Below are 26,181 nucleotides of genomic sequence, written 5' to 3' on the forward strand. Positions count from 1 at the left end.
CCCCACCCATGTGACAATTCTATGTCATTGTTTTTGATGCCGGATCCTTCACATGTACTAAAAGATATTAGAGGGCACCTCGTGCGAAAAGATCCCATGAAACTTAGTGAAGAAATAGTGGCAAAGTACAATTTACGCAGCAGTGATGTGTCGATTGAGTACATAGAAGCAGTCCTAAAGATGGACTCAGAACAACTGAAGGTGGCACCTAACCTGAGTACCGCGCACATTTCCAACGGCCACTTCACAAAGGGAAAGGTAGGGATAGCTGTTCAGTTGTTCCGGGAAGCACCTGCAGCTATAAGGTACTTTGTAGAGCGCATGAAGCTGCCGCCCGAGGCTGAAACAACAGCCTGGTTCTGTGAAGTAATTTTCAAGTGGTACACAATCATGACTGCACGGCACCCTGTTGTTGCTCTGAGCTTATAAAATGAAAGCAAATATGAAGAGGCTATTGAAACGCTGCAACTCGCTGTTGAAGTCATTGAGAGCTTAGGCATTGGCACCAAAAAGGTCTGTAAGCCATGCCAGGCAGGGGTGCTAATGTCCACTGCTGTAGTGCTTCAACTGCATGAATTTCTGCTAAAGAAATGTGGCTACGCATTCTTCTTGACAAGACGATTGGCCCAAGATTGCCTGGAGAACTTGCTTTCGGTCATCCGGATGATTTCTCCCGTGCCGAGTGCATATGACGTCAAAAATGCGCTCATAATTGTGTCACTTGGCCAGTTCCTCAAGGTACCTAAGAATTCTGGTTATGAAGCTCGCGACAGCAACTATTTAGTGGATTTCTTCTCTGCAGAGATTCAAGAAGTGCATTAAGAATTTGAAGAACCCTCGTACGATGATGAATGCACAGAGGGCGAGCCATTGTGTCTTGTAGAAAATGACATCGTCGCTCACTTGCCAGGGTATTTGGTGAAGTGTCTTATATCTACTAACAAACCATGCTCCACCTGTACTTAGACCCTGATTGCTGATGAGGCTTCCTATGAGCACGCTCTTGTGCAGCTCAAGGAGTACAGTCAAGGTTCTAGAAATTTGGTGTATGTAAGCCATACGGTACTGAGCTTTGTTTCTTCCTGTGAATGTGTCTTTAAGAAAATTTCACAGGAAAATGATATTTGTCATTTGGATCACCCAATCAATACACTGACAAGCCTTACTGAGCGATCAGTTCCTCTGCCACCTAGTGAGTGCGCTGACCACCCAAGCCTTATGAGAAAACTGATGTGCCGTTTTGTTGTCATGCGACATCGTATCTACCTCCGCTGGCTGAACGAGCCTGATGATGCAGACGACGGTTATGGCAGCAAGACTGTGGCTGGCGTGAACTTGCCGTAGAGTACCTTGCTTTAAATCTTACACCACTCCGTAAATAGCTGCTTTTTCACCACTGACTTGCTGGCTTATTTTGTAGTTTGCATCTTTCTTTAAGCTTTGTGTTTATGTTTGTTGCAAAGGTAACACCACAGTGCACGTAGCAACTTATTGCCCCTATGTCCTGCTCGTTTATTTGGAGATTTGCGTCTTTTTCATGCCTTGCTTTTATGCTTTCCTTTTAAGGTAAAATCCCACTGTACGTACCCAACTTATCTGTCCCTCTGTCTCGCTTACTTGTATTGTAGTTTGCGTTTCTTCATGGTCGACTGCACTTGACATTAAAGAAATAATTTGCACTGTTTTTTGTTTCGTTACCTTTGCTGTCTGTAAGGGGGGAGGTTGACAAGCTAGGTTACATAATTTTCTGCCGCACTAATGAAGCTCAACCTTTAGGAAGCAGTTATTTTCAACAGCCTAGCACATCACCACCCAATTTTGCAGGCAAAATAGGAATTGCATGCACAGGCATCGTCAAAAGTGCAGCTTTTTACTAAACCTTTTCTGGTCGAGTCTTTTTCACAAAGCATGAATTTTCAGTCTTACTTCTATTTCAGATTCAAAACTGTTAGAAAAGAATTACTGCAGTTATTTAATGACTTGAGATTCACCCTTTTTTGTGTAGGTGTACAAGCATGGTTTATAAATGAGTACAGATGGGCATGAATAAAATAAATACAATGAAAAATATATGCAGGAATCGCTTCACAAACGGAGGAATCGTAGCAGAACAACCGGTGTGCATGTCCAGAGCGCAAGCGAAGTCTGCATATGAGCGCACGCAAGAACGCTTGGTGGTTGTGCGCCTGTCAGAAAAATGAAACGAGTGGAAAACTTGAAGTAGTGGTTTATCCTACCGCCAATGAGGTGCAATCAGTTTTCGTGGGCCTCGTGAAACAAAACGCAGGCGCAGTGGCAACATTGGTATACGCGGCATCATTTGTATGTACCAGCACCAGCCTGTAAACAGATGTAATTGCACCCCTGTGGGCAATAAACAGGCGAGGAACTCGCAGTTACACTTTGAAAGATTAAAAAGCAGACAAGTTGTCTTTGCGAGCAAAACAAACGGAAACAGCTCGCGTGACAGAAGCGAAACCAACCACCGCGAGCAAGCGGCTGATGACGCGCGGCTGTTATCAAAGCGCAGGAATTGAAAAACCAAAAACCACGTAGAAAAAGAAAAAAAATCAATTTCTTTCACTCGCACGGAGCAGTAGCACCTGCTGGGCAACGGATCTTTAAAATGATAGCCAACTGACGGCACACTAACTGTTCAACTTCGACCACTCGGGGCCCTAAAATGAATTCGTACAATTACATCTTCGACCCCCGGATGTTAAAAAGGCTATTATGAGTAAGAAGATGCCCAGTGCATTATTGATAAAAAGAATGTTCAAATCAAAGCACTTGAAGCGCGCCGAGAGCATGAACGGCGCCGTTACGAACGCTAGCGCAGCCGATCCCGTGTGCTTCAATATGGCGGCGCCGTTGAGGTTGTCTCCACCCTGAATGGCGGCGCTAGCTTCAAGGCAACCTACTACGACGGACCAAGAAAGCGCGCTAGCACGTGACCACGGCGCTTCGACCAATAGGAGGTTGACTCTCCGGAGGCGCTGCAGGCGAGAGAGAAAGCGCCAAAGCTTGCAAAGTTTAGCAAAGTTCAGAGGTAGTCATTACTTGTTTATTTAGGGGTTTTACAGCCGGCTCAGCCGCCGGAGAAGATAGTAACATAGTAACACCCTCGTGTCCCGGGACCCATGTTATATTTTGGGTAAGAGTAACAGATTTCTGGGCAAAATCATTGATAAAGGTCTCTCGTGGAGCCCGCACTATATTTACTTGAAAGAGCGCCTGACAGTAATCTCACAGCTTTTCAATTTCCTGGGCGGAAAAATTTGGAATTTTACAGGACTCTTTTTCTGGGCTTTTTGATCTACAGGGGTGCGATCGGAGATGGTTGTTCGGCGCGTTCGTTCGGTTACCGGCGCGCGAGATTGGCCTACTCCGCGCCGACGTCGCCAGCCGTGGGGCGCGGCCACGTTTTTGGTGACGTCAAAATGACGACACGCTCCTGTCAATCATCCTCCCACCTCGCATTTTGTCTGCTAGGCGCCGAACCCGACGGGAGCGGGGAAGTTTGGAGCGATCATACGGCTTCGCATGGCGCGTCTGGTGGATTGGATTGGATCGAACAGGCGGCCTTTTCGGCTGCCGAATGGCACGTTTGAATCCAATCCATAGTTTAGTTCGAGAAAATGGCGCTTCCTTTGGGAACTTAGGTTGTTGCGCTGGCGTTTCTAGAGGAAAGAGGAGAGCGGGTGGCGGTGCGAAACGCGTTTGAAGAAATGGCAGAAAGTGAATTCCGGCGTCGTTTTTGTTTCTCGAAACAAATAATTCGTTGGTTGTACAGAGAAATCGACCCCATCTTCGGTGCCAGCGAGCCACTGGAATGTTGTCTCTGCCTCTTGAAAAGTGCGCCACTCTTCCCGTCGTTTTCGTTTTCTTTTTTCTTCTCGCTGTGCGTGACAGCACCTACGGATGACGCAAAGAAACTAATAGTTATAAATTGCAGTAGTCACACGTACTACTATTTGAAAACGTGCTCGGACTTGAGAAGAAAAAATACATTTTTTAAATAAAGATTTCATCCATTTGGAAGACGAGAAACATTTCGTTTTGTTGTATACTGTCTGCAAGCAGACGACACACCACTGAAGTAAACTTCCGGGGAGGTCACCGCTTCCTGATTGGCTGCTCTCTCCGCCCCGCTGTCACAAATTTTGCATACTGCAACTATGTGACGTTGCAGCAACTGAACAGAACGCGTATCGAACAAAATATCTCCGATCGCGCCCCAGTTGGCCCGAACTAACCATGCACTTGCAGGACAAACCTTCGTGCTCTACAGGCTATTCAAGCTCGGGCGCTCAGACTTGTGTTGGTTTCCCTAGATGCTCATCAACAGTGTCGACTGTTGCAATCGCCCGAGACCAACCAATACAAACGCACATTGCGGTGGAAGTGCAGAGAGTGCACATTAGCCATTTGCCTGAGCCCGTTCCATCATCTTGCAACACTACCGTCTGAAAGGCCGCAGGCATCAATACGATATCGGATTATTACACGCGCCTTCCATCAGGCCGCAAGCACTCCTACATGGTGTTTGGCTCAACCTGCAGTGCACCTCACCATAACAGGAATCAGAAAAAAAATCTGAGCTGTCACGAAATGCTCTTAAGCAACTAACTCTGCTTTTTTTGCACGATGAGGTGCTCTGAACACGTACATATTTATACAGATGTATAAGGAACTCTCCAGTGTTCATCTACAGTGTTCATCTCCAGTGGTGTTTCCAGTGAGAGCCACCACCATCAGTTTCAAGACGTGTCACCCAACTAAATCAACGGCTGCGGAACTTGCAGCTGTTCGCGCTGCACTTCTCCTCGTCAGCCAAAAACAACCTTGAAAGTGGCCCATATACAGTGACTCGAAGGCAGCACTGCAGTCTTTACTATCAGCCCTGTAGCACAGACCACACGAACAACTGGTATTAGAGATTAGAAAACTAAGCTATGCCTTGGCCGAGAAAGGACACCACGTGACATTTCAGTGGCTTCCAAGCCACTGCGGCGTCATAGGTAACGAGCACGCTGATAACGCTGCTCGGTCAGCTCTTAAAGGCGACAAAGAGGAGTCGATACCGTTATCAACGACAGATGCCGCTAGAAAACTTCGAATGCTCACCCGCAACATCACGTTCTCCATGCGGAAAACACGAAGTGTTCGAAGCAACCGGCTGCACCATCTGGACTCTGCCAACGCGAGGCTACCCTGCTTTGTCGAATCAGGTTAGGAGTGGTCTTTACAACGCCTTTTGCTTTCCGAATCGGATGGGCCGACGACGCCTCGTGTGATTACTGTGGTAGCGAGGAGACTCTTCAACACCTGCGACTATCCTGGCTACAATTTTCAGAGACGATCGGTCGCAATCGCGATAGCGCACCTGACCAAAGACCTTTAACAAAGTAAGCACTTTAGAATGACGACATCGCAATTCATCGCAGCGGAGGTCGACTAGGGCTCTGTTGCAATTTTTAAAGGCAATAGACTTGGACAAGCGGCTATACATGAACTGATGCTTACAGGGTCACAAGTGTTACGGTGCTGTGCGGTGACTGTAGGCGGTGACAGTGACCGAATGTGATTGTATCTGTGCTCCTTTTCTCTCTCTCTCTGTACTTTCCTGTGACTTTACATCCACTCCTCTCTGTCCACAGCATAGGGTAGCAAGCCGGATCTTCCCCTCTGGTTAACCTCCCTGCCTTTCCTCTTTCTTCTGTCTCTCTCTCTCTTTCTTGATTTGAAACTCTTGCGAGTAACGCATACTGTGCACCGTTATCAAGACTATCCACATTAAGGACGCTGCTATGACACATCGCGCATTCGTGTCAGCACCGACGTGTTTTGCAACGCATTCAGGATCGCCATCTGTTACGAAGCGGAGAACAACGACAACGGCCCGTATTGATCTGTCCCCGCCATCCTTCCCCATAATGTCATCGCAAAAAGCACAATATACCGAACAGTTCTTTATTGGTGGGTGTTTGGGCGCCCGCCAGTCACTAAACTGATAGGCAGGTTGTAAAGTCGATCTCCATTGCGATAGCTAATCGCCGACCGAACTTATGGCGCAGAAGTTTTGCGAATGCGCACCGAACATACTGTGTGTCCGAGTCAGAAGATGGACTAAAGTTCTCAGATATCCCGAGATAAATTCGTAAAACTGCAGAGTTACGAAAGAAGGCTCACAAGCCAACTACAACGCAAACACATGCCTCGTGACTCTGAAGAGTACACTAGATGGGGTGCTTGAATAGGGGGGGGGGGGGAAATGCTAAATTACAACTTTTGCTGAAATGGCTGTGCCATGTGGTGCTTTGAAGCCAGAAGTCTACTCGAACGGCGAGTGCAATACGCAGAGTCAGATCGCTTGATGCAACCATTTTCCAGACGCCACTTTCCGCTGCAACGTAACACAGGTGTGCTGGCTTCAAATATGATATTGAACCGAGTTTTCCCGCTTCCATAAAATATCTGTGGACGCGATCCGAAATTGTCCTTCTGTCTGTTACAAGAGCCACAATACATTTAGTTTGGTTCAGCGGCGGCCTAATGTATCAGTATTTGAGTAGCGACGCTCGTGTTATATGTGGGTTTCCTGATGAAATGTTTGTATTTGTGGGCAAGAAACGCCAATGTATGAAAGCATCTAACCCTACAGCTAGAATAGAACTGGCAGAACTTTCGAAGTTAATCAACAAGCGTAAGACAGCTGACATAAGGAAGTATAATATGGATAGAATTGAACATGCTCTCAGGAACGGAGGAAGCCTAAAAACAGTGAAGAAGAAACTAGGAATTGGCAAGAATCAGATGTATGCGTTAAGAGACAAAGCCGGCAATATCATTACTAATATGGATGAGATAGTTCAAGTGGCTGAGGATTTCTATAGAGATTTATACAGTACCAGTGGCACCCTCGACGATAATGGAAGAGAAATTAGTCCAGAGGAATTCGAAATCCCAAAGGTAACGCCGGAAGAAGTAAAGAAAGCCTTGGGAGATATGCAAAGGGGGAAAGGCAGCTGGGGAGGATGAGGTAACAACAGATTTGTTGAAGGATGGTGGACAGATTGTTCTAGAGAAACTGGCCACCCTGTATACGCAATGCCTCATGACCTCGAGCGTACCGGAATCTTGGAAGAACGCTAACATAATCCTAATCCATAAGAAAGGGGACGCCAAAGACTTGAAAAATTATAGACCGATCAGCTTACTGTCCGTTGCCTACAAACTATTTACTAAGGTAATCGTAAATAGAATCAGGAACACCTTAGACTTCTGTCAAGCAAAGGACCAGGCAGGATTCCGTAAAGGCTACTCAACAATAGATCATATTCACACTATCAATCAGGTGATAGCGAAATGTGCGGAATATAACCAACCCTTATATATAGCTTTCATTGATTACGAGAAAGCGTTTGATTCTGTCGAAACCTCAGCAGTCATAGAGGCATTACGGAATCAGGGTGTAGATGAGCCGTATGTAAAAATACTGAAAGATATCTATAGCGGCTCCACAGCCACCGTAGTCGTCCATAAAGCAAGCAACAAAATCCGAATAAAGAAAGGCGTCAGGCAGGGAGATACGATCTCTACAATGCTATTCACAGCGTGTTTACAGGAGGTATTCAGAGACCTGGAGTGGGAAGAATTGGGGATAAAAGTTGATGGAGAATACCTTAGCAACTTGAGATTCGCTGATGATATTGCCTTGCTCAGTAACTCAGGAGACCAATTGCAATGCATGCTCACTGACCTGGAGAGGCAAAGCAGAAGAGTGGGTCTAAAAATTAATCTGCAGAAAACTAAAGTAATGCTTAACAGTCTCGGAAGAGAACAGCAATTTACAATGGGCAGCGAGGCACTGGAAGTCGTAAGGGAATACATCTACTTAGGGCAGGTAGTCACGGCGGATCCGGGTCATGAGACGGAAATAATCAGAAGAATAAGAATGGGCTGGGGTGCGTTTGGCAGGCATTCTCAGATCATGAACAGCAGGTTGCCAGTATCCCTCAAGAGAAAAGTATATAATAGCTGTGTCTTACCAGTACTCACCTACGGGGCAGAAACCTGGAGGCTTACGAAAAGGGTTCTACTCAAATTGAGGACGACGCAACGAGATATGGAAAGAAGAATGATAGGTGTAACGTTAAGGGATAAGAAAAGAGCAGATTGGGTGAGGGAACTAACGCGAGTTAATGACATCTTAGTTGAAATCAAGAAAAAGAAATGGGCATGGGCGGGACATGTAACGAGGAGGGAAGATAACCGATGGTCATTAAGGGCTACGGACTGGATCCCAAGGGAAGGGAAGCGTAGCAGGGGGCGGCAGAAAGTTAGGTGGGCGGATGAGATTAAGAAGTTTGCAGGCATGCATGGCCACAATTAGTACATGACCGGGGTTGTTGGAGAAGTATGGGAGCGGCCTTTGCCCTGCAGTGGGCGTAACCAGGCTGATGATGATGATGATAGTGTGGCTCTGAATTGTGGTTAACTCGCTTTAAGGGCGTCTGCTTCAGTGGGGCCTCTGGTTTGAGTGGATTATTCGAGGGAAAGACCAATAGCTTTCCCACTTTCCAGGCAATTAAAAATACAGATTTATATGCTCGTAATATCTTCTACGAAACATAGGATACCCGTTACTCGCACAAATATTAGCATTTGATAATTATATCAAATTTTACTACATTACACATCGGGAGTAAAGAACTCACCAAGTAACAGATGTGTGAGCAGGAAATGCCCGAGGTGATTTGCTTGGAAAGTGGCCTCGAAGCCGTCCTCGGTCTCCTCTCTATTCGGAGGCGCTATGTAGAAAAAACAAAACAAAAGAAAGGAACATCGTAAGTGGGATACGCCTGACGAAGGAGCACCATAAAACTTTTCTACAAGCATATCATTTATTAGGAATCCTGGTGCCTACTCAGCTCTTTTGGAAAGCGATGAGTGAGTCTCAGTAATCTCAGCAGCAAAAATCGTCCTACTAAGTGCTGTGCACTCTATTTACGAGTTGTTCTATTCGCCATTATCTTTTATAATGTTGGAACAGTAATCGATACCTTAAGCTCTTCTGCGGCTGACCTATTCTAAATCGTGACAGTATTTTACCCTAATATTTTCAGAAAGTTCCTACCATGATCCGACATCTCCTCTACATACGTCACCTCCAGACCTCTAGCTGAAATGTGTCCCGCTCTGAGGCGGCGACACTATCGCGCCGCCTTTAACTCATGTTGATATTTACTCGTTCATCAACATTATGGGTGACAAGCTCCTCTGCGATTTTTGTGGAACAACAGGAACTAATGAGCATATTTTCCTTCTTTGTGCCGGGTACGACGTCGGGCGTAAAGTCCTCCGGACAGCATTAAACTGGCTACTGTGTAGACAAGTTTTCGTAAATGAAGATCCTTGGACCATGGCCGTGCGTGTCGATGCCGCAGGACGCAAGGAGAGCGTTATCGCAGTACCTTAGGTCGTCAGGTCCCTGCGACCGTTTATAGAATCATTGCGCACTTTCAAATGCACTATTGCGCTCTCCCTTTCTCTTTCCGCCCTTCCCTCTCATCCAGTGCAGGGCATCAAACCGGACGTGCGTCGGCTTAACCTCCCTGCCTCTCTTCTGTTCCCACTTGGCGGCGTTCACAACAAGGGCTCTGCACACGGCCGACAGGATGTGAATATAGTGTCGTGTGAAGGCGGCGCCTAGGCGATTCCAGTGACGCATGCTTGCTTGCCATCGCTTGAATTTATCCGGGAGAAGAACAGTCATGCCAGAGTCCCACAGGTGCTTGTGGCGATGTTCTAGTTGATTCCACTATAGCCTGTTGAGCAATCTCGCATGAGCGCAGTCAAGAGAAAGTTTACATCACTTCGCGCCTATGGAATCTTTACCTCAACGACTTTAGAAACAGTGATTTCTACTTCCCCATCAGCTAGCTCGTTGCCGCCCAAACCACAGTGACCACGTACCCATTGGAAGGTAACTGAGTGACCGTTCCTCTGCGCAAGATGAAATATCTGTAGAACATCTAATGCTAGCACATAATACTGGCCCCTTATCTAGAAAGAATCGATGACTTGCAGTGCTGATTTCGCGTCCGAAAGTATGGTCTATGTACGCGGTGTCAGGCAGGAGACGAAGTTGACAGCTTTTGGTATTGCAAGAAACTCTGTAGCTGTTGAAAATTATTTGTGATCCAATATGTATTAGCGGGATGTGCCCAAGTTAGGGATTACAAAGGCCGCTGTTGAAGAGCATGAACCGACAGAATCACCGTATAGCGCAGCCAAATGGTCCAAGATGAGTTTTTCAAGGCTAGTGGAAGGGACACGCGACTTCCTCAAAATCCGAGGTATGTGAAGGGGCACCATTGCCCTACGCAGTGCCCATGGTGACGCTTCAGAGATGACGGTAAATTAATTCTGGACTTTTACACCATTGTGGGGGACTCCGAATTAATTTGGCCACCTGGGGTTCTTTAACATGCTCACAACGCACGGGATACGGGCGTTCTTGCATTTTGCCCCTAACGGAATGCGGCCGCGGCGGACGGGATTTTGTCCCGCGTGCTTATGCTTTTATATCAGCGCAACACCATAGCCGCTAAGCCACCGCAGCGGTTAGATGACGGTAGGTGAGAAGTTTTAGGCAATTATACGCCTATGAGTAGTTAGACATGTTTGCATCGTGTATTATAAAGACAAGTGGATCATGTTAACATCTTTTCAACTCAGCATTATTGCACATGCCCACTAACGATGGAATCAACAAACATGTCCTCGAAAACTATCTTAAACGTGTTCTCTCTTCTACCCACAACGCATAAATAGTTGAGAAAATAAAGCAACGATGTTCTGTGTTGACTGACACTTGACTCGATTGTATTCTCTGCGCGAACGGCACGAAACATGGTGTCAGAAGTGCGTGGCCACCCGTGATGGAATTATTAAAGCCTCCTGAACCGTTACGCCTCAGTGCTGACATTGCCAAACAATGGAAACCTTTTAAGCGAAATTTCGAGCTTTTCCTAGCAGCCCCGGTGCCAAGAGACAAGCCTCGGGATGATAGCACGAAGACTGCCTACTGCTCAGTTTAGGAGGCGATGATGTGTTGGAAATCTACAACTTCACTTTCACTGAAGACGCCGAAAGAGTGGAATATGCGATCATTATCAAGAAATTTGATGAGTACTGCGCAGCGCAGGTGAATGAAACACATGAGCGGTACCTATTTCGACGACGAGTCCAAGCAGAAGGAGAGCCCTTTGTGCCATTCGCAAGGGACCTGTGGCACCTGGGGAAATCATGCGACTTCGGTGTAATGTAAAATTCAATGATCCGCGACCAAATTGTATTTGGAACGAGCGACGACAAAGTGTGCCAGCAGCTGCTACAGGACAAGGAATTGACACTGGCGAAAGCTGAGCAGGTATGCAAAGCCCCCGAGTTGTCCGATGCACAAAATCAACTTTAGGCACGCGAACAGCGCCAATTTGACCGTGTCCAAACAAGGCCAAATGAAACTGGTGTGTCCGGAGTATTTAAATGCAGTAGGTGTGGTCGGCAGCACGGCTCGAGGAATTGTCCGGCGTTTGGACGCATCTGTAGACGATGCGGATGCAAGAACCATTTTCCTGTGCAATACAATATCAACAGGCAAGTGGGCGAAGTCAGTGCTGACGAAGACTTCACGATTCTCGACGTATCGGTAGATACTGTCGAAAGACAGCGTGACTGGGTAAAGCAAGCAATAGTCGGCAGCAAGCACATCAACTTGAAAGTGGACACCGGTGCACAAGTCAACCTTCTGCCACATGGTATGTACCGCGCACTACAGCCAGCGGCACAAATAAAAGCAAGTAATTCAGTGCTACGCTCCTATGGGGGAGGAATCATCAAGCACTTTGGGGTAGCCAGATTGAATGTCACAGTCGACAAGACGGCGACTGAAGTCGACTTCTTCCTTGTAAGGAAGGGACGCGCGATTATCGGTCGCGAAGCAAGCGAACGCCTGGGGCTCTTCGTCAGGTCGGTTGAAGGAATAACAACAAACGGAACTACAGAGTTCATGCGGGAATACAATGACGTCTTCACCGGCACTGGATGCATTCAGCGGCTAGACAAAATAGTATTGCGACAAGACGCCGTACCTACGGTCCAGATGGCTAGACGAGTACTCCTGGCGCTGCTGAAACCACTGCGGGCTGAACTCGACCGGATGCTCAAGGCAGGCATCATTGCCAAGGTTGAAGAGCCAATAGACTGGGCAAGTCCGTTAGTTATCGTCAAGAAGGACGGTCAGCTACGTATATGCATGGATCCTAGGAAAATTAATCAAGGTCTCAAGCGAGAGCACTTGCATATGCCTCGTCGCGATGACATAGAAGCTGAGTTTGCGGGGGCGCGATATTTTTCACGACTAGAGGCCAAATCTGGATTTCATCAAATACCGTTGCATGGAGAAACGTCCAGGATCTGTACGTTTTCGACCCCGTTTGGGCGTTATTGTTTCCTCAGGCTTCCTTTCGGCATAGCGTCAGCATCCAAGGTATTTCAAAGGTACATGAACGAGATCTTGGACGGGATTCCTGGTGCATTTGTGTACGTCGGCGACATTCTAGTGCGGGGCTCTTCAAGAAAAGAGCACTACGAACGGCTACGAGCAGTCCTTCAGTCCCCGCGTAAGGAGGCATTAACATTCAATGCTTCAAAATGCGAAATTAGTATGGCATATATTTCTTTTCTTGGCGATGTCATTTCCGAAAACTGCATACGGCCAAGCCCTGATTCAGTTGAATCAGTTCTACATCTGCCGCCACCGAGGGACAAGAAAGGAGTTCATGGAATGCTAGGTGTCGTCAACTATTTCGCTAAGTTTGTACCGGCACTCGCAGAAAAAACTAACTTACTCCCAGACCTGATAAGAAAAGACAGTGTTTTCGATTGGACGGATAACAATGCCACAGAATGGAACCATATCTGTGCCACTTTAAGCAACCAGCCAGTACTGGCTATCTTCAACCCGATGCGTGACACTAAAATAGCTTCGGATGCATCGCAAGATGGCATCGGTTCAGCATTGCTACAGCGTTACGGGGACGCTTGGAAATCTGTTGCGTATGCTTCGCGAGTACTCACCGACACCCAAAAACGATATTCACAGATTGAGAAGGAGGCGTCGGCTGTGGTATACCGGTGCGAGAAATTTCATCATTTTCTTTATGGGCGCATGGTCATCCTTGAAACAGACCGCCGCCTACTGATCAATATTTCGCAAAAGGCAATTGCTGACATGCCACCGAGACTGCAGCGCTTCCTTCGACGTTTGCTAAAATACAATTTCACTATGCATTTTGTTCCAGGAAAGCAGTTCCTGTTGCCAGACCTGCTGTCGCGTGCCTCTGTAGGAAAACCGCAAAAGGATGAAGCAGAAGAAGGCATCGAGATTCACGCCGTAGGTGTTGTATCGTCACTTATAAGGGATGCCACGTTAGAGCGCTTATCAAAAGAAACCCGATATGATAGCTACTTGCATAGTATCGTCACATACCTTCAGAAGAACCAACCTGTACAGGGACGGCTTAAGCATTTCGAAAGTGAGCTATCAGTAGTAAGCGCTGCGCTACTATAAGGGTGCAAGATCGTGGTGCCAACTAGCATGCGTGAAGAAATGTTGCGAAGAATCCATGAAGGCCACATGGCACTAAATAAGTGCAAAGAACATGCGCGTCGTTTGGTTTTCTGGTCCGGTATGAACATTGATATAAAAAAAATCTTGTAAAAAATGCTCAGTATGTCATAAGCACGCATACAAGCAACACAGCGAACCCCTTCTTATCCGCCCAGTGCCTGCGCATGCCTGGTGTAGGATTGGTATTGACATCTTCCAGTATATACGCTGGAAAATCGTATCCTTGTGTGTATGATGCATCGTCTGATTTTCTCGAGGTTGAGCAGTTGCAGGACACGTCAGCAGCTTGTGTCATTGATAGACTAAGCGCAATATTTGCAAAATACGGCATACCAATGAAAGTATGCACTGACAACGGACCGCAATTCTCTCACCGCAAATTTCTGCTCTTGTCAAAAAGATACGATTTCCAGAATGTTACTTCGAGCCCGCGGTTTCCACGCTCAAATGGCTTGGCCGGGAAACGGGTTCAGGGGGTTAAAAGAATCCTTAAAGAACAACCGAAGGAAGAGACGACTTCTGGCTTGGATTGCTCAGTTACAGGTCATGTCCTCTGGAAGACGACAGGTCGCGAGGTGAACTGCTATTTCGTCGACGGCTTCGAACGCCATTGCCGCATTTTGCGGAGGTGCCCAGCACGTCTGTGCGGAAGCATCGACAGATCGAACAGCCGAGACGCTCCCTGGCTCCTTTGCAGAAAGGACAAGTCATGCGAGTGCGCGGAGACTGATGGGATACCAAAGCCAGAGCGATGCGAGTGGAGCAACCAAGGTCCTACCGAGCGGAGACAGAAGACGGCAAGATGCTGCGTCGGAACCGGCAGCACCTTCTTGCGACAGCCGAACCATTCAGCATGGAGTCATCCACCTAAGATTTCACGGACGACGAAAGCGACAACGACGGCATTGTAAGCCAACATACGTCGTCAATTGGAGGTGCACCGATGATATCAAATGAGACAAGGCCTCTTTTGAGGAGATCAACAAGGCAAAAAAGACCGCCACAGCGCCTCCAATAGGGCAGCAATATTAAGCAATGTTCGTAACCCCTCGCAATGCCGTTCGATAATATTTTCATTTTTTGGTGTTTGTACAGAAACGAGGATGTATCGTGCTTTATAAAGACAAGCGCAATGTTAACATCTTTTCAATCAGCATTATTGTGCATGCCCACTAACGATGGAATGAACAAACAGGCCCTCGAAAGCTATCTAAACATGTTGCCTGTCCTACCCTCCACGCATAAATAGTTGAGCAAATAAAGCAACGGGGTTCTGTGCTGACTGACACTTGATTCGATCGTATTCTTTGCGCGAATGCCACGAAGCAATGTTGAGCAGGTGCAGCTTGGGCGGTTTCCGTGAATTGAAGACGAGGGACAGTGTGCATGTCGAGTCAGCAGTCGGAACTCAAGCGGCTCACAAGACGCTTCAGTTGGATAGGTCCAATTCTATGGGTTCTATTGAATAGGCCAGTTTCTGTGCACTGTAATCATGAACATGCACCAATTGGTTGATTTCATTGCTTATACTTAACAAAACACTACATAGAAATTACACTGGTGGTCTGTCGATTAGCAGCCAATGGAAATGGTCCTTCGTTTTGGCTACGTATTGAAACGCACTTGAAAACACAACCCGATTACTAGCCAATCTTCACACGTGCATGAGCATTAATTAATTTAGTTATTCATTCGTTTATTTATTTGCAATACCTGAAATACCCGTGTGGGAGGGACCTTACATGAGCAGGGGGGTGTACACAAATGACCAGAATAAAAAAAAATATCATGGTGTTTTACGTGCTAGAACCACTTTTTGATTATGAGGCACGCCGTAGTGGAGGACTCCAGAGATTTAGACCACCTGGAGTTCTTCAACGTGCACCTAAATCTAAGCATACGGATGTCTTCGTCCCCATCGAAATGCGGCCGCCGTGGCCGGCATTCGATCCCACGACCTCGTGCTGAGCAGTTCAACACCATAGCCACTAAGCAACCACGGCGGGTGGCAGAAACACAACAACCTACTGCAGTAAGCTCTTAAATCAGTTACACAAACAGCAGGAAGGAAACACAGACACCGACAAATATTGTTTTTATTGTGAACAAAAAAAAACGAAGTTGTGAAATTAATATGAACAAAGCATGGTAACTTAAAAAAAGCACAGAGCTCAAAAACACCCCAGTAAGACTTATACAGAACCATGGTAAAGGAAATTCTACTGATACTACAAGCAGATAACCCAATCAGGCAGGAAGCGATTCAGTTGGGCTGCTTCCTCACAAACGAAATCAACTCATTCACTGCCTGTGATGCGTAGCTGCGAAATTTTACACAGTTGCTGGCTGTCACCGCGGCGCTAACGCCTGTGGAAAAATTATAATGACGTTTCACTTCGTGAATGCGGGTTACGCGTATGGCTTTCTAAGCTATGCTATCTTGTACGACACAGCTGCATTGGCGCCTAGCTGGTTCTTCGGGAATCTCCTGGGCACGCCTAGCACGCGTCTTTTGCCGGTCTTGTTCATCTCGTGCCCGGCGCTTCTCGATTACTTCAGGATCTCTCTTCTTCTTCGTGATTTGGGAGAGGGAAAGTACGCTCGATTCTGCAGCCCATATGGGAGCACCGCTCAGCGCAATGGGGATGGGGCGGGGGATGAAAGATGAGGGGATAGAGGGGGAAAGGGAGAGTAGGTTTGAGGCAGCATAAGTCAGCATCATCCAGGGGTGATGGCCGGAGCTCGAGGCAGAGGCCCATGCGTGCGTCTAATTGTCGTACAAAAACCCCTCACGTGACCTGATCCTAGGTGCCTAGGAACAGGATCGTTTAGGAATTTTTAAGAAGGCATGATGGTGGCGCCGAGCGACGCCGTGGCGTGTTCGTTCACGGCGTGATCGTTCTCTGGCCATTGATCTGGCCCGCGCGGACCGCGCGTTGTTCAACGTTGCTTATGTGATTGTGCTTGCGTTGCTTGTGTGTTGGTTGTAGGTTCTGTGTCACTTGGAGGAAAGCCGCGAGTAGTGGTGGTGCGGCAGTGCGGCTTTCGCCTCGGTGAGCTCTGGCAGTACAGAATCTGCGTTGTGTGACCCGTGCTTCCTTGACAATTGAAATGTCGAAGTGGCCTAGCGCCTCGGCAGCGAAGCTCAGCGAACCGCGATGCCGCGGCGCGCGTGGAATCTCCGGTCCACGCCGACCGCTGGTCGTGTGCCTCCGCAGTGGGCTCAGTATTTGTTGGCTAAAGGTCGTGCAGTAGTAGTGGTGTGCCATGTCGGCTTTAACTCTCAGTGAACTCTGGTGGTGTGAGACCTGTATTTCTGAAGAATTCAGTGGTGCTGACGATTGAAATATTCAAGTGGCGTAGCACCTCGGCAATGCAATGTGCGAACCGGCGCTGTGCAGCAGCGTCGCCGTGTTCGCCCCTTTTCGGCAGCGTCATCACATCGCACATGCACCTTTACTTGACGGGACTGGTAGGCGGAGGTATTGCACATGTTTTTCGCCACGACTTACGTAAGTAATATAATGCTTAAGGTGGTGTTTGCTCACAACTGTTCAAGCGTCCTTGAAATGGGGCAGCGCATGTTTTCAATCGCGTTCAGCGGTAGTGCGCTATCCGTGACTTCATGTGATTTACTTTTATCGTGGGCTTTACGACAATTATCGCGCAGTCCTGTCAACATAACGGAGCTTTAGTGACATCACATGATCTGTCAGAATTGCGCGAAATGCAGAGTAGATGTCTAATATTATTGATTCTAAGGGCGCGATAAGCACAGTGAGGTGGAGCTTAATACTGTGCCCTGTGATGTTCAGCTGCATCTCTGCCTGTTTTTTGCGCTTTCAGTTTTAGCAAGGGGCGCAGGGTTCGTTGCAAAGTTCGGACGAATGAATGTGTATATACGTCTGCAATAACTTCACCGCAACACATTTGTTACCCTGAAGATACTGTCCCGCCCGCTTTACTATATTCTCCGGTGCTCTCGAACTCTCTATTTGCCGGTATTTTTATTTTCACATGCTGAATGGTCCTACCGCAATACATATATATAGTGAGGTGAAGCTTATTAATGTTGCCAAATGCTTTGACAGTGTCAGACCGAACAGTTTTAGAGTGACATGGCCAATACAACAGCCCAGAACTTCACTTTAACAATTCTATTAGGACTGTCAAACTAATCTTACAGCACAGAAAAACAATGTAAACACCTCAAGAGTTTATTTGCAACTAATACTGGAAAGTACAAGTCTACTGGCCAAGGGTGTGGTGAAGTGCTTTAAACGTTGAGTGAAGTGGAGCCTACAGCTAAGCTTGGTCTGATGAGTGTATGTGGATTACTGTGCTACGCAATAAAGTGTTTCCTCTCGCCTTGTGGACCTATACAAGAGCAGCGATGAAAAATATTTAGCGCATGTTGAAATTCGTCAAAGTGCCCACATATGCCTTTTTTTAACAGAGCTAAATGTCTTTAAAGGACATGTTGCTGGCGCATGCGGAAGTGAATAGTGAACTTAACGACACGGTGATGCTATTCCCCGGCTTATTGTCAGATTGTTGATTAGCAACTAATACTGAAAAGTACAAGTCTACTGGCCTAGGGTTTGGTGAAGTGCTTTAAACGTTCAACCAACACACCTTAAGTGCTTAACAATGTCTAGCATATTGATGCAGGTTGATCAGACTTACTGCGATATTGGTTGTTTTACAATGAAAATAATAGTACTGCATAAGAGGACGCAAGCGACTCGCGTGCTGCTTGGTTATGCAAACCACATGGGTGCCAGAAATACCCAAACATGGTGCTTGTTTACACACGCTGCTTGCGTCCACTAATCTAAAGCTCTCTAATGTCAGCAGTATAAAGAGAGGCTGTAAAAATATGGCTTTAAATTTCAGAACTCCAATTTTGTTTCTTCTGTACTTGTACAACCTATGGTTTCGTGACACCATCTGCCCAGCTCATTGCCACATATTGCGACAAAAGCAGTGATGATTCAGTCAGAGTTGCCTGTCCTAATATTACTCCAATAATTCTTTAAACAGTTCATTTTTTAAGCACGAAGCATGTCATGCCCAACTAGAAAATTAACCATGCAATAATCTACTAGAAGTGGCTAAAAAATCAGCAGTCTTCTGAAGTCAGCTTGATTTGCAGCTGCTAAAATTGGCTATTATTGAATTAGGGCAAGGACGGAACAGCTTGAGTAAACATATGTTTCATCAGAAAGTTGCGGTGGTGTGCTGCAGGCTAAGGTAGTGAAAGGAAGCCGTTTTGGCATTGGTCTACCTCTGTCCCAAAACCAGGCACCGCAGCCAAGGCGACTTCACTTGGCTTTGACAGCTTCAAATTCGCTTTCACAAGCACGTAATACTCTGTCGAGGTGAGCTCAATGCACATCACCTATATTGGGGATGCAAAGACGTACGGCCAAGAGGATGCCACCTTGATGAAGCAGACACCACAGACCTCGAATTAACAAATGACACCAGCTATCCCAACTGCCATACCCTCCATTCAAACCAGAAGGGCAGTACACTTACCTAGCAGGGGCAACTGGCGCCTTCATCCAGAGCGTCAGTGCGACTTTGCCCCAAGAGGCAGCGACCATTATGTCATATAATACTTGATGTAGGGGTGAAAATGTGCCACATTCACAAAATCAGGGTTTCAGGCTGGGACCATTTCCGTGATGCACTTGAGTCTGCAGAATGTGAAGGTAATGAAGAATCGCTAGCAACACGCATCCTTTACACACTGCAAAGAGCGATATGCGAACTAGAGCTTACTGGGGCAACATCCAGCCCTGGCAAGCACCTGCTGCAACTTTGGGGTGAGCAAGCCAAGCTGCATAATTAAATTGTGGCTGCACGCAACAAACCCTGAACAACTTCCTGTACAAGACTGAGCAGGCAAGATGTCATGCTAAGAAGCTTGCCGGGGACCAGTGGATGGACCACTGCACGTCATTTACACGTATAGGTATCAGTAAGCAGTAAGTACAGTAAGTACAGTAAGTAAGTAAGTACAAGCAGCGGTGGCGTAGAGGTAGAACACCCGCCTCGCGTGCAAGAGGTCCGTGGTTCGAATCCCGGCGCCGGCAATTTTCCACCGGATTAAAAAAATCCGCGTGTTGATAAAATTGCACGAACAGGCCTGGAGTGTGGCCTGATCCCGGTGACCAGAACCGGTAACGCACTCCCTCACCAGAGCAGGATTGGCCACCCTGGTTCAGTACTTGGCCACAACCTCCTATATGAACACAACAATGAAACCCCGGCCCTCAGTCCCCAGCAGCTTCGAAGCAAATGACCACGGCGGCGGTCAGACCTGCGACGCAGCAGAGGGTGCTAAGAATCACTGGCTCCGGACAGGCCGCCATTGGAATATGAACCTGGCAACGTTTAACGCTAGAACGTTATCTAGTGAGGCGAGTCTAGCAGTGCTATTGGAGGAATTAGAGGGCAGTAAATGGGATATAATAGGGCTCAGTGAAGTTAGGAGGCCGAAAGAAGCCTATACAGTGCTAAAAAGCGGGCACGTCCTGTGCTACCGGGGCTTAGCGGAGAGAAGAGAACTAGGAGTCGGATTCCTGAATTAATAAGAATATAGCTGGTAACATACAGGAATTCTAAAGCATTAACGAGAGGGTGGCAGGTCTTGTTGTGAAACTTAATAAGAGGTACAAAATGAAGATTGTACAGGTCTACGCCCCTACATCCAGTCATGATGACCAAGAAGTCGAAAGCTTCTATGAAGACGTGGAATCGGCGATGGGTAGAGTGAAAACTAAATACACTATACTAATCGGCGATTTTAATGCCAAGGTAGGCCAGAAGCAGGCTGGAGACAAGGCAGTGGGGGAATATGGCAAAGGTTCTCGGAATAGCAGGGGAGAGTTATTAGTAGGGTTTGCGGAACAGAATAATATGAGGATAATGAATACCTTCCTCCGCAAGCGGGACAGCCGAAAGTGGACCTGGAGGAGCCCGAACGGCGAGACTAGAAATGAAATAGACTTCATACTCTGCGCTAACCCTGGCGCCATACAAGATGTGGACGTGCTCGGCAAGGTGCGCTGCAGCGACCACAGGATGGTAAGAACTCGAATTAGCCTAGATCTGAGGAAGGAACGGAAGAAACTGGTACATAAGAAGCCGATTAATGAGTTAGCGGTAAGAGGGAAAATAGAGGAATTCCAGAGCAAGCTACAGAACAGGTATTCGGCTTTAACTCCGGAAGAGGACCTTAGTGTTGAAGCCATGAACGACAATCTTGTGGGCATCATTAAGGAGTGTGCAATGGAAGCCGGTGGTAACTCCGTTAGGCAGGATACCAGCAAACTATCGCAGGAGACGAAAGATCTGATCAAGAAACGCCAATGTATGAAAGCATCTAACCCTACAGCTAGAATAGAACTGGCAGAACTTTCGAAGTTAATCAACATGCTTAAGACAGCTGACATAAGGAAGTATAGTATGGATAGAATTGAACATGCTCTCAGGAACGAGGAAGCCTAAAAACAGTGAAGAAACTAGGAATTGGCAAGAATCATATGTGTGAGTTAAGCGACAAAGCCGGGAACATCATTACTAATATGGATGAGATAGTCCAAGTGGCTGAGGAGTTCTATAGAGACTTATACAGTACCAGAGGCACCCATGACGAATGATAGCGAGAATAGTCTAGAGGAATTTGAAATCCCACAAGTAACGCCGGAAGAAGTAAAGAAAGCTCTGGGAGCTATGCAACGGGGGAAGGCAGCTGGGGAGGATCAGGTAACAACATATTTGTTGAAGGCTGGTGGACAGATTGTTCTAGAGAAACTGGCCACCCTGTATACACAATGCCTCATGACCTCAAGCGTACCGGAATCATGGAAGAACGCTAACATAATCCTAATCCATAAGAAAGGGGGCGCCAAAGACTTGAAAAATTATATACCGATCAGCTTACTATCCGTTGCCTACAAACTATTTACTAAGGTAATCGCAAATAGAATCAGGAACACCTTAGACTTCTGTCAAGCAAAGGACCAGGCAGGATTCCGTAAAAGCTACTCAACAATAGATCATATTCACACTATCAATCAGGTGATAGAGAAATGTGCGGAATATAAGCAACCCTTATATATAGCTTTCATTGATTACGAGAAAGCGTTTGATTCTGTCGAAACCTCAGCAGTCATAGAGGCATTACGGAATCAGGGTGTAGACGAGCCGTATGTACAAATACTGAAAAGTATCTATAGCGGCTCCACAGCCACCGTAGTCCTCCATAAAGCAAGCGACAAAATCCCAATAAAGAAAGGCGTCAGGCAGGGAGATACGATATCTCCAATGCTATTCACAGCGTGTTTACAGGAGGTATTCAGAGACCTGGATTGGGAGGAATTGGGGATAAGAGTTAATGGAGAACACAGTACTAACTTGCGATTCGCTGATGATATTGCCTTGCTTAGTAACTCAGGGGACCAATGGCAATGCATGCTCACCGACCTGGAGAGGCAAAGCAGAAGAGTGGGTCGGAAAATTAATCTGCAGAAAACTAAAGTAATGCTTAACAGTCTCGGAAGAGAACAGCAATTTACAATAGGCAGCGAGGCACTGGAAGTCGTAAGGGAATACATCTACTTAGGGCAGGTAGTGACGGCGGATCCGGATCATGAGACAGAAATAATCGGAAGAATAATAATGGGCTGGGGTGCGTTTGGCAGGCATTCTCAGATCATGAAGAGCAGGTTGCCATTATCCCTCAAGAGAAAAGTATATAATAGCTGTGTCTTACCAGTACTCACCTACGCGGCAGAAACCTGGAGGCTTACGAAAAGGGTTCTACTCAAATTCAGGGCGACGCAACGAGCTATGGAAAGAAGAATGATAGGTGTAACGTTAAGGGATAAGAAAAGAGCAGATTGTGTGAGGGAACAAACGCGAGTTAATGATATCCTAGTTGAAATCAAGAAAAAGAAATGGGCATGCGCAGGACATGTAACGAGGAGGGAAGATAACCGATGGTCATTAAGGGTTACGGACTGGATCCCAAGGGAAGGGAAGCGTAGCAGGGGGCGGCAGAAAGTTAGGTGGGCGGATGAGATTAAGAAGTTTGCTGGCATGGCATGGCCGCAATTAGTACATGACCGGGGTTGTTGAAGTATGGGAGAGGCCTTTGCCCTGCAGTGGGCGTAAGCAGGCTGAAGATGATGATGATGATGATGATGATGATGATGAAGCTGTAACACATTCTCGGCTATAACAGGATGAACCAAATACAGTAATACTATTGAAAATACGCTGCTCGATCTTCAGTGCACATCTGAGAAATTTGAGGTACAAGCTGCAGATGCTTTCCCCGACTACCTCACAGTGACTAACCGTCACTCGAGTAGTGCGCACCTTAATGACCACTTGCCAAGGAAGGAATGGAAAGCCTCTATATACGATGGCAGAACCTATTGTTGCTCTCGAGCATGTCAACACTTAAAGTGCACGTGGCAAAGATGGAGTCATTTTGCAGATGTGGAGGAACCTTGCCGAAAGGAGGAACCAAGAATATTGCTTGTAATCAATGAAATTTGAAATATTGGAATTCCCCACCGAGCGGAAACACTTGCTCATGATGCCACTACCGAAACCAGGCAAGGAACCTGACACCATAGACAACCTTTGATCAGTCTCACTCGCATTGACAGTGTGCACATTGACTGAAGGAATGTGCCTCGCGAGGCTGAACCAGCATCTGGGAAAGACCATACGATTTCCACCTGTGCCAGATTGGTTTCTGGCCTAAGGTTGACATGCACCACAATAGCCTCTTTCTGCATCAAACCATCGCCAATGCCAGCCGCTTCGGAGGAAAGGTATATGGGTTCTTAGTCACAGTCCAACCAAGAAGGATGATGAACACAGTCTGCAACGAGGAGGTACTGGTGGTCTTTCGTGAAGCCTGCCCAGGCATTAGTGTTGCCAGTGTTGCCAAAGCCTCTTATGCAACCTAATGTTTGAATATGAAGTTACAGTAAGCAGCCGAAGACGTTTACCAATTCCACAGGTGGAAATGCAGGTAAAACCCCGACCAGCACACTTGGTTGCAGGAGTGATTCGCTGAGGTAAGAAGGCGACTTAACAGTTTGTGGTAAGGTATACTGAATGCAGGTATATGCAGTATGTATATTTACTGTTAGGCGGAAAGAGATAAATTTTCTCTAAAGCAAATTCAAAAGCTCAATGTTGTGTTTCAGGATGCCACTCATGTGCTTTAGGTAAGTGTGGAAACCATCATCATCAGTCTGGTTACGCCCACTGCAGGGCAAAGGCCTCTCCCATATTTCTCCAACTACCCCGGTCATGTACTAATTGATGCCATGTTGTCCCTGCAAATTTCTTAATCTTATCCGCCCACCTAACTTTCTGCCACCCTCTGCCGCCCTCTCCTAGAAGTGTGGACAGGGTAATATAAAGCGGCATAGGCAAAATGATACAACTAGATACAGCTGTTAGGCGTAATATTGTTTCTGGGCTAAATACTTGCTCCTTGAACTCATTTGAGATCATTAACTGTAGCACCAAAGTAATGAACCACTACCAGAACAAAGGCATGTAGTGTGCCCATCTGAATTCTTCTTATGCCAGTCTTCTTTTTTGCACCAATAGCTGCTATGGGCCAACTCCCCTGGTTCTGATGTCTACTGGTGTTGTCACTCTAATTCCCAAATTTATTGTTAGAATGTTGCAGATAAAGTTCTCATTGTGATGCGTGGATTCAAACATATGATCAACAGATTGGCGGTCCACAATTCTACATTTCAGCCACTCTGGTGAAGGTACAGTCGTGGCGAATACTGATCCTGGAGAGTGTGATCTAGCCAACAGGTGCCATGATTGGCTAACACATGTTCAATGTCTGCGTACTTTATATAGTGCTGGCGTCCACGCCTTCAAGCTTTTACTCATCACTTTCCCCACTTGTGTAGGCAGACCTATGTTAAATTTTCTCATTACATGTAATGACAGTGATTGGGTGCATCTGCTTCATTAATGTTCTAGTGCTTGGCTTCTCAGATTTACTGGATGGGGCTGGTTGATGGGGCAGAGCACGAGACCTAGCAATGGGTAGCTCAAATATAGATTTGAGAAAACCAAATGAATTCAGCAGGAAGAAGCTAAAGGGTTCTTTTGGGGGAGACCAGTGACCAAGTCTGGATGTGAAAGAGGAGGAAGAAAACTAGTCTTTCCACTTCAACACTGGGAGACACAACTCCCACAAATAAATACGACTCATAATTATTTTACTTCGTTAGAGGAGATTACTGACTTGTACTGGCAAGTGTTCACTGCAACAAACACCGAATTAAGCAAGCTTCCTGCGCATATTTCACCATCTATTGCATCATTTTCGTAGTATAAGTGAAACTCCAATTTTCTTTATGCCACAACTTACCCAATTTTATGTTTTGCAGTAGGATCTTAGCAGTGCTATTAAGGCACTTAAATATTCGTGCATTAGTGGTAGAGAAAAAAAAGTAAGAAAACAGTGGTTTTTTGTGCATCGACTATGCATACACCTGGTGCTCTCATGGCCATTTTTTCCACTATCTGCTAACCCATTCTAAACAAGAAAAGCTCATACACAATTACTGTGCAGAGTCGGACCACAACTAAACCAGAGGCATCCTTGGTAAGCAAAGTATATTTATTTGGTGACATTTTCTGTGGCCCTGCTATTGGGCTTTCTTTCCTTCCTTTTCAGCTGTGCAGGTTCATTAAGAAGTGACAAGATAGTTTGACAATTTTAATTATTGATGGACAGCGAAACCTTTTTTGGGTTGTTTTTCTTGCTTTCAGACTCTGCACATTGCCTTTAAGGCATGTTTTCAGTGCTTTTCTTATGGGGAGGGCATGTTAACATTTTTTACACCATGTCAAGTATGTGGCGCCATAGTGTGTTCTTGGATGGAGTCTAGCCCTTTCATTCAGTACAATATAATGTCGTTTTTTTGTGTCATAGGCCGTTTTACATTTGAGTATGAGTGTAGCATTTCGCTAAGGTTTGCCTCTGTAACCCAAGCTTGCTGCTCACAGCTGGTGACATGTGACACATGTGACTTTTGTTCAATAAAAGGAAGTCTCACTTATCCTGGCACTGGTTGTCTCCTTGAATTACAATTTGTTGCCTATATTAGTTCTTTTGTTGCATCTCAGATTAGGAATGGCTATCATGGTTGAATTCATTTAACCATATTGCACACAATGTGTATGATATGTACTTGCAACATATGGCCACCATAAATATAAATAGAAGTTAATTCAAGAATAGTGCCTTTGCATGGTGGGGCAGCCATGAATTGTAGCTAAGGTACCAGTGCTGCAAGTAGCACTGTTTTTGCAGAATATAGTTAAACTCTACTACTTTCAAACATCATTGTTTTTATCGGCATTTGTATAGCTCCAGTTCCTGTGAACAACACACATCTGGTGGAAGAGTG

General features: G+C 46.3%; 1 protein-coding gene across 3 annotated transcripts in view; it reads right to left on the minus strand.

Moving 5' to 3' along the window:
- LOC142571305 (retinol dehydrogenase 12-like) overlaps positions 1-26,181 on the minus strand; it is a 170,381-nt gene that overhangs the window by 84,050 nt on the left and 60,150 nt on the right. For all 3 annotated transcript variants that reach the window (XM_075679558.1, XM_075679557.1, XM_075679559.1), the window contains exon 4: positions 8,721-8,813. In XM_075679558.1, the coding sequence (XP_075535673.1) occupies positions 8,721-8,813 (93 nt within the window). The remainder of the gene's footprint in view (positions 1-8,720; positions 8,814-26,181) is intronic.

Source organism: Dermacentor variabilis, chromosome 2, assembly GCF_050947875.1.
Source record: "Dermacentor variabilis isolate Ectoservices chromosome 2, ASM5094787v1, whole genome shotgun sequence".
Classification (NCBI taxonomy): Eukaryota; Metazoa; Arthropoda; class Arachnida; order Ixodida; family Ixodidae; genus Dermacentor; species Dermacentor variabilis.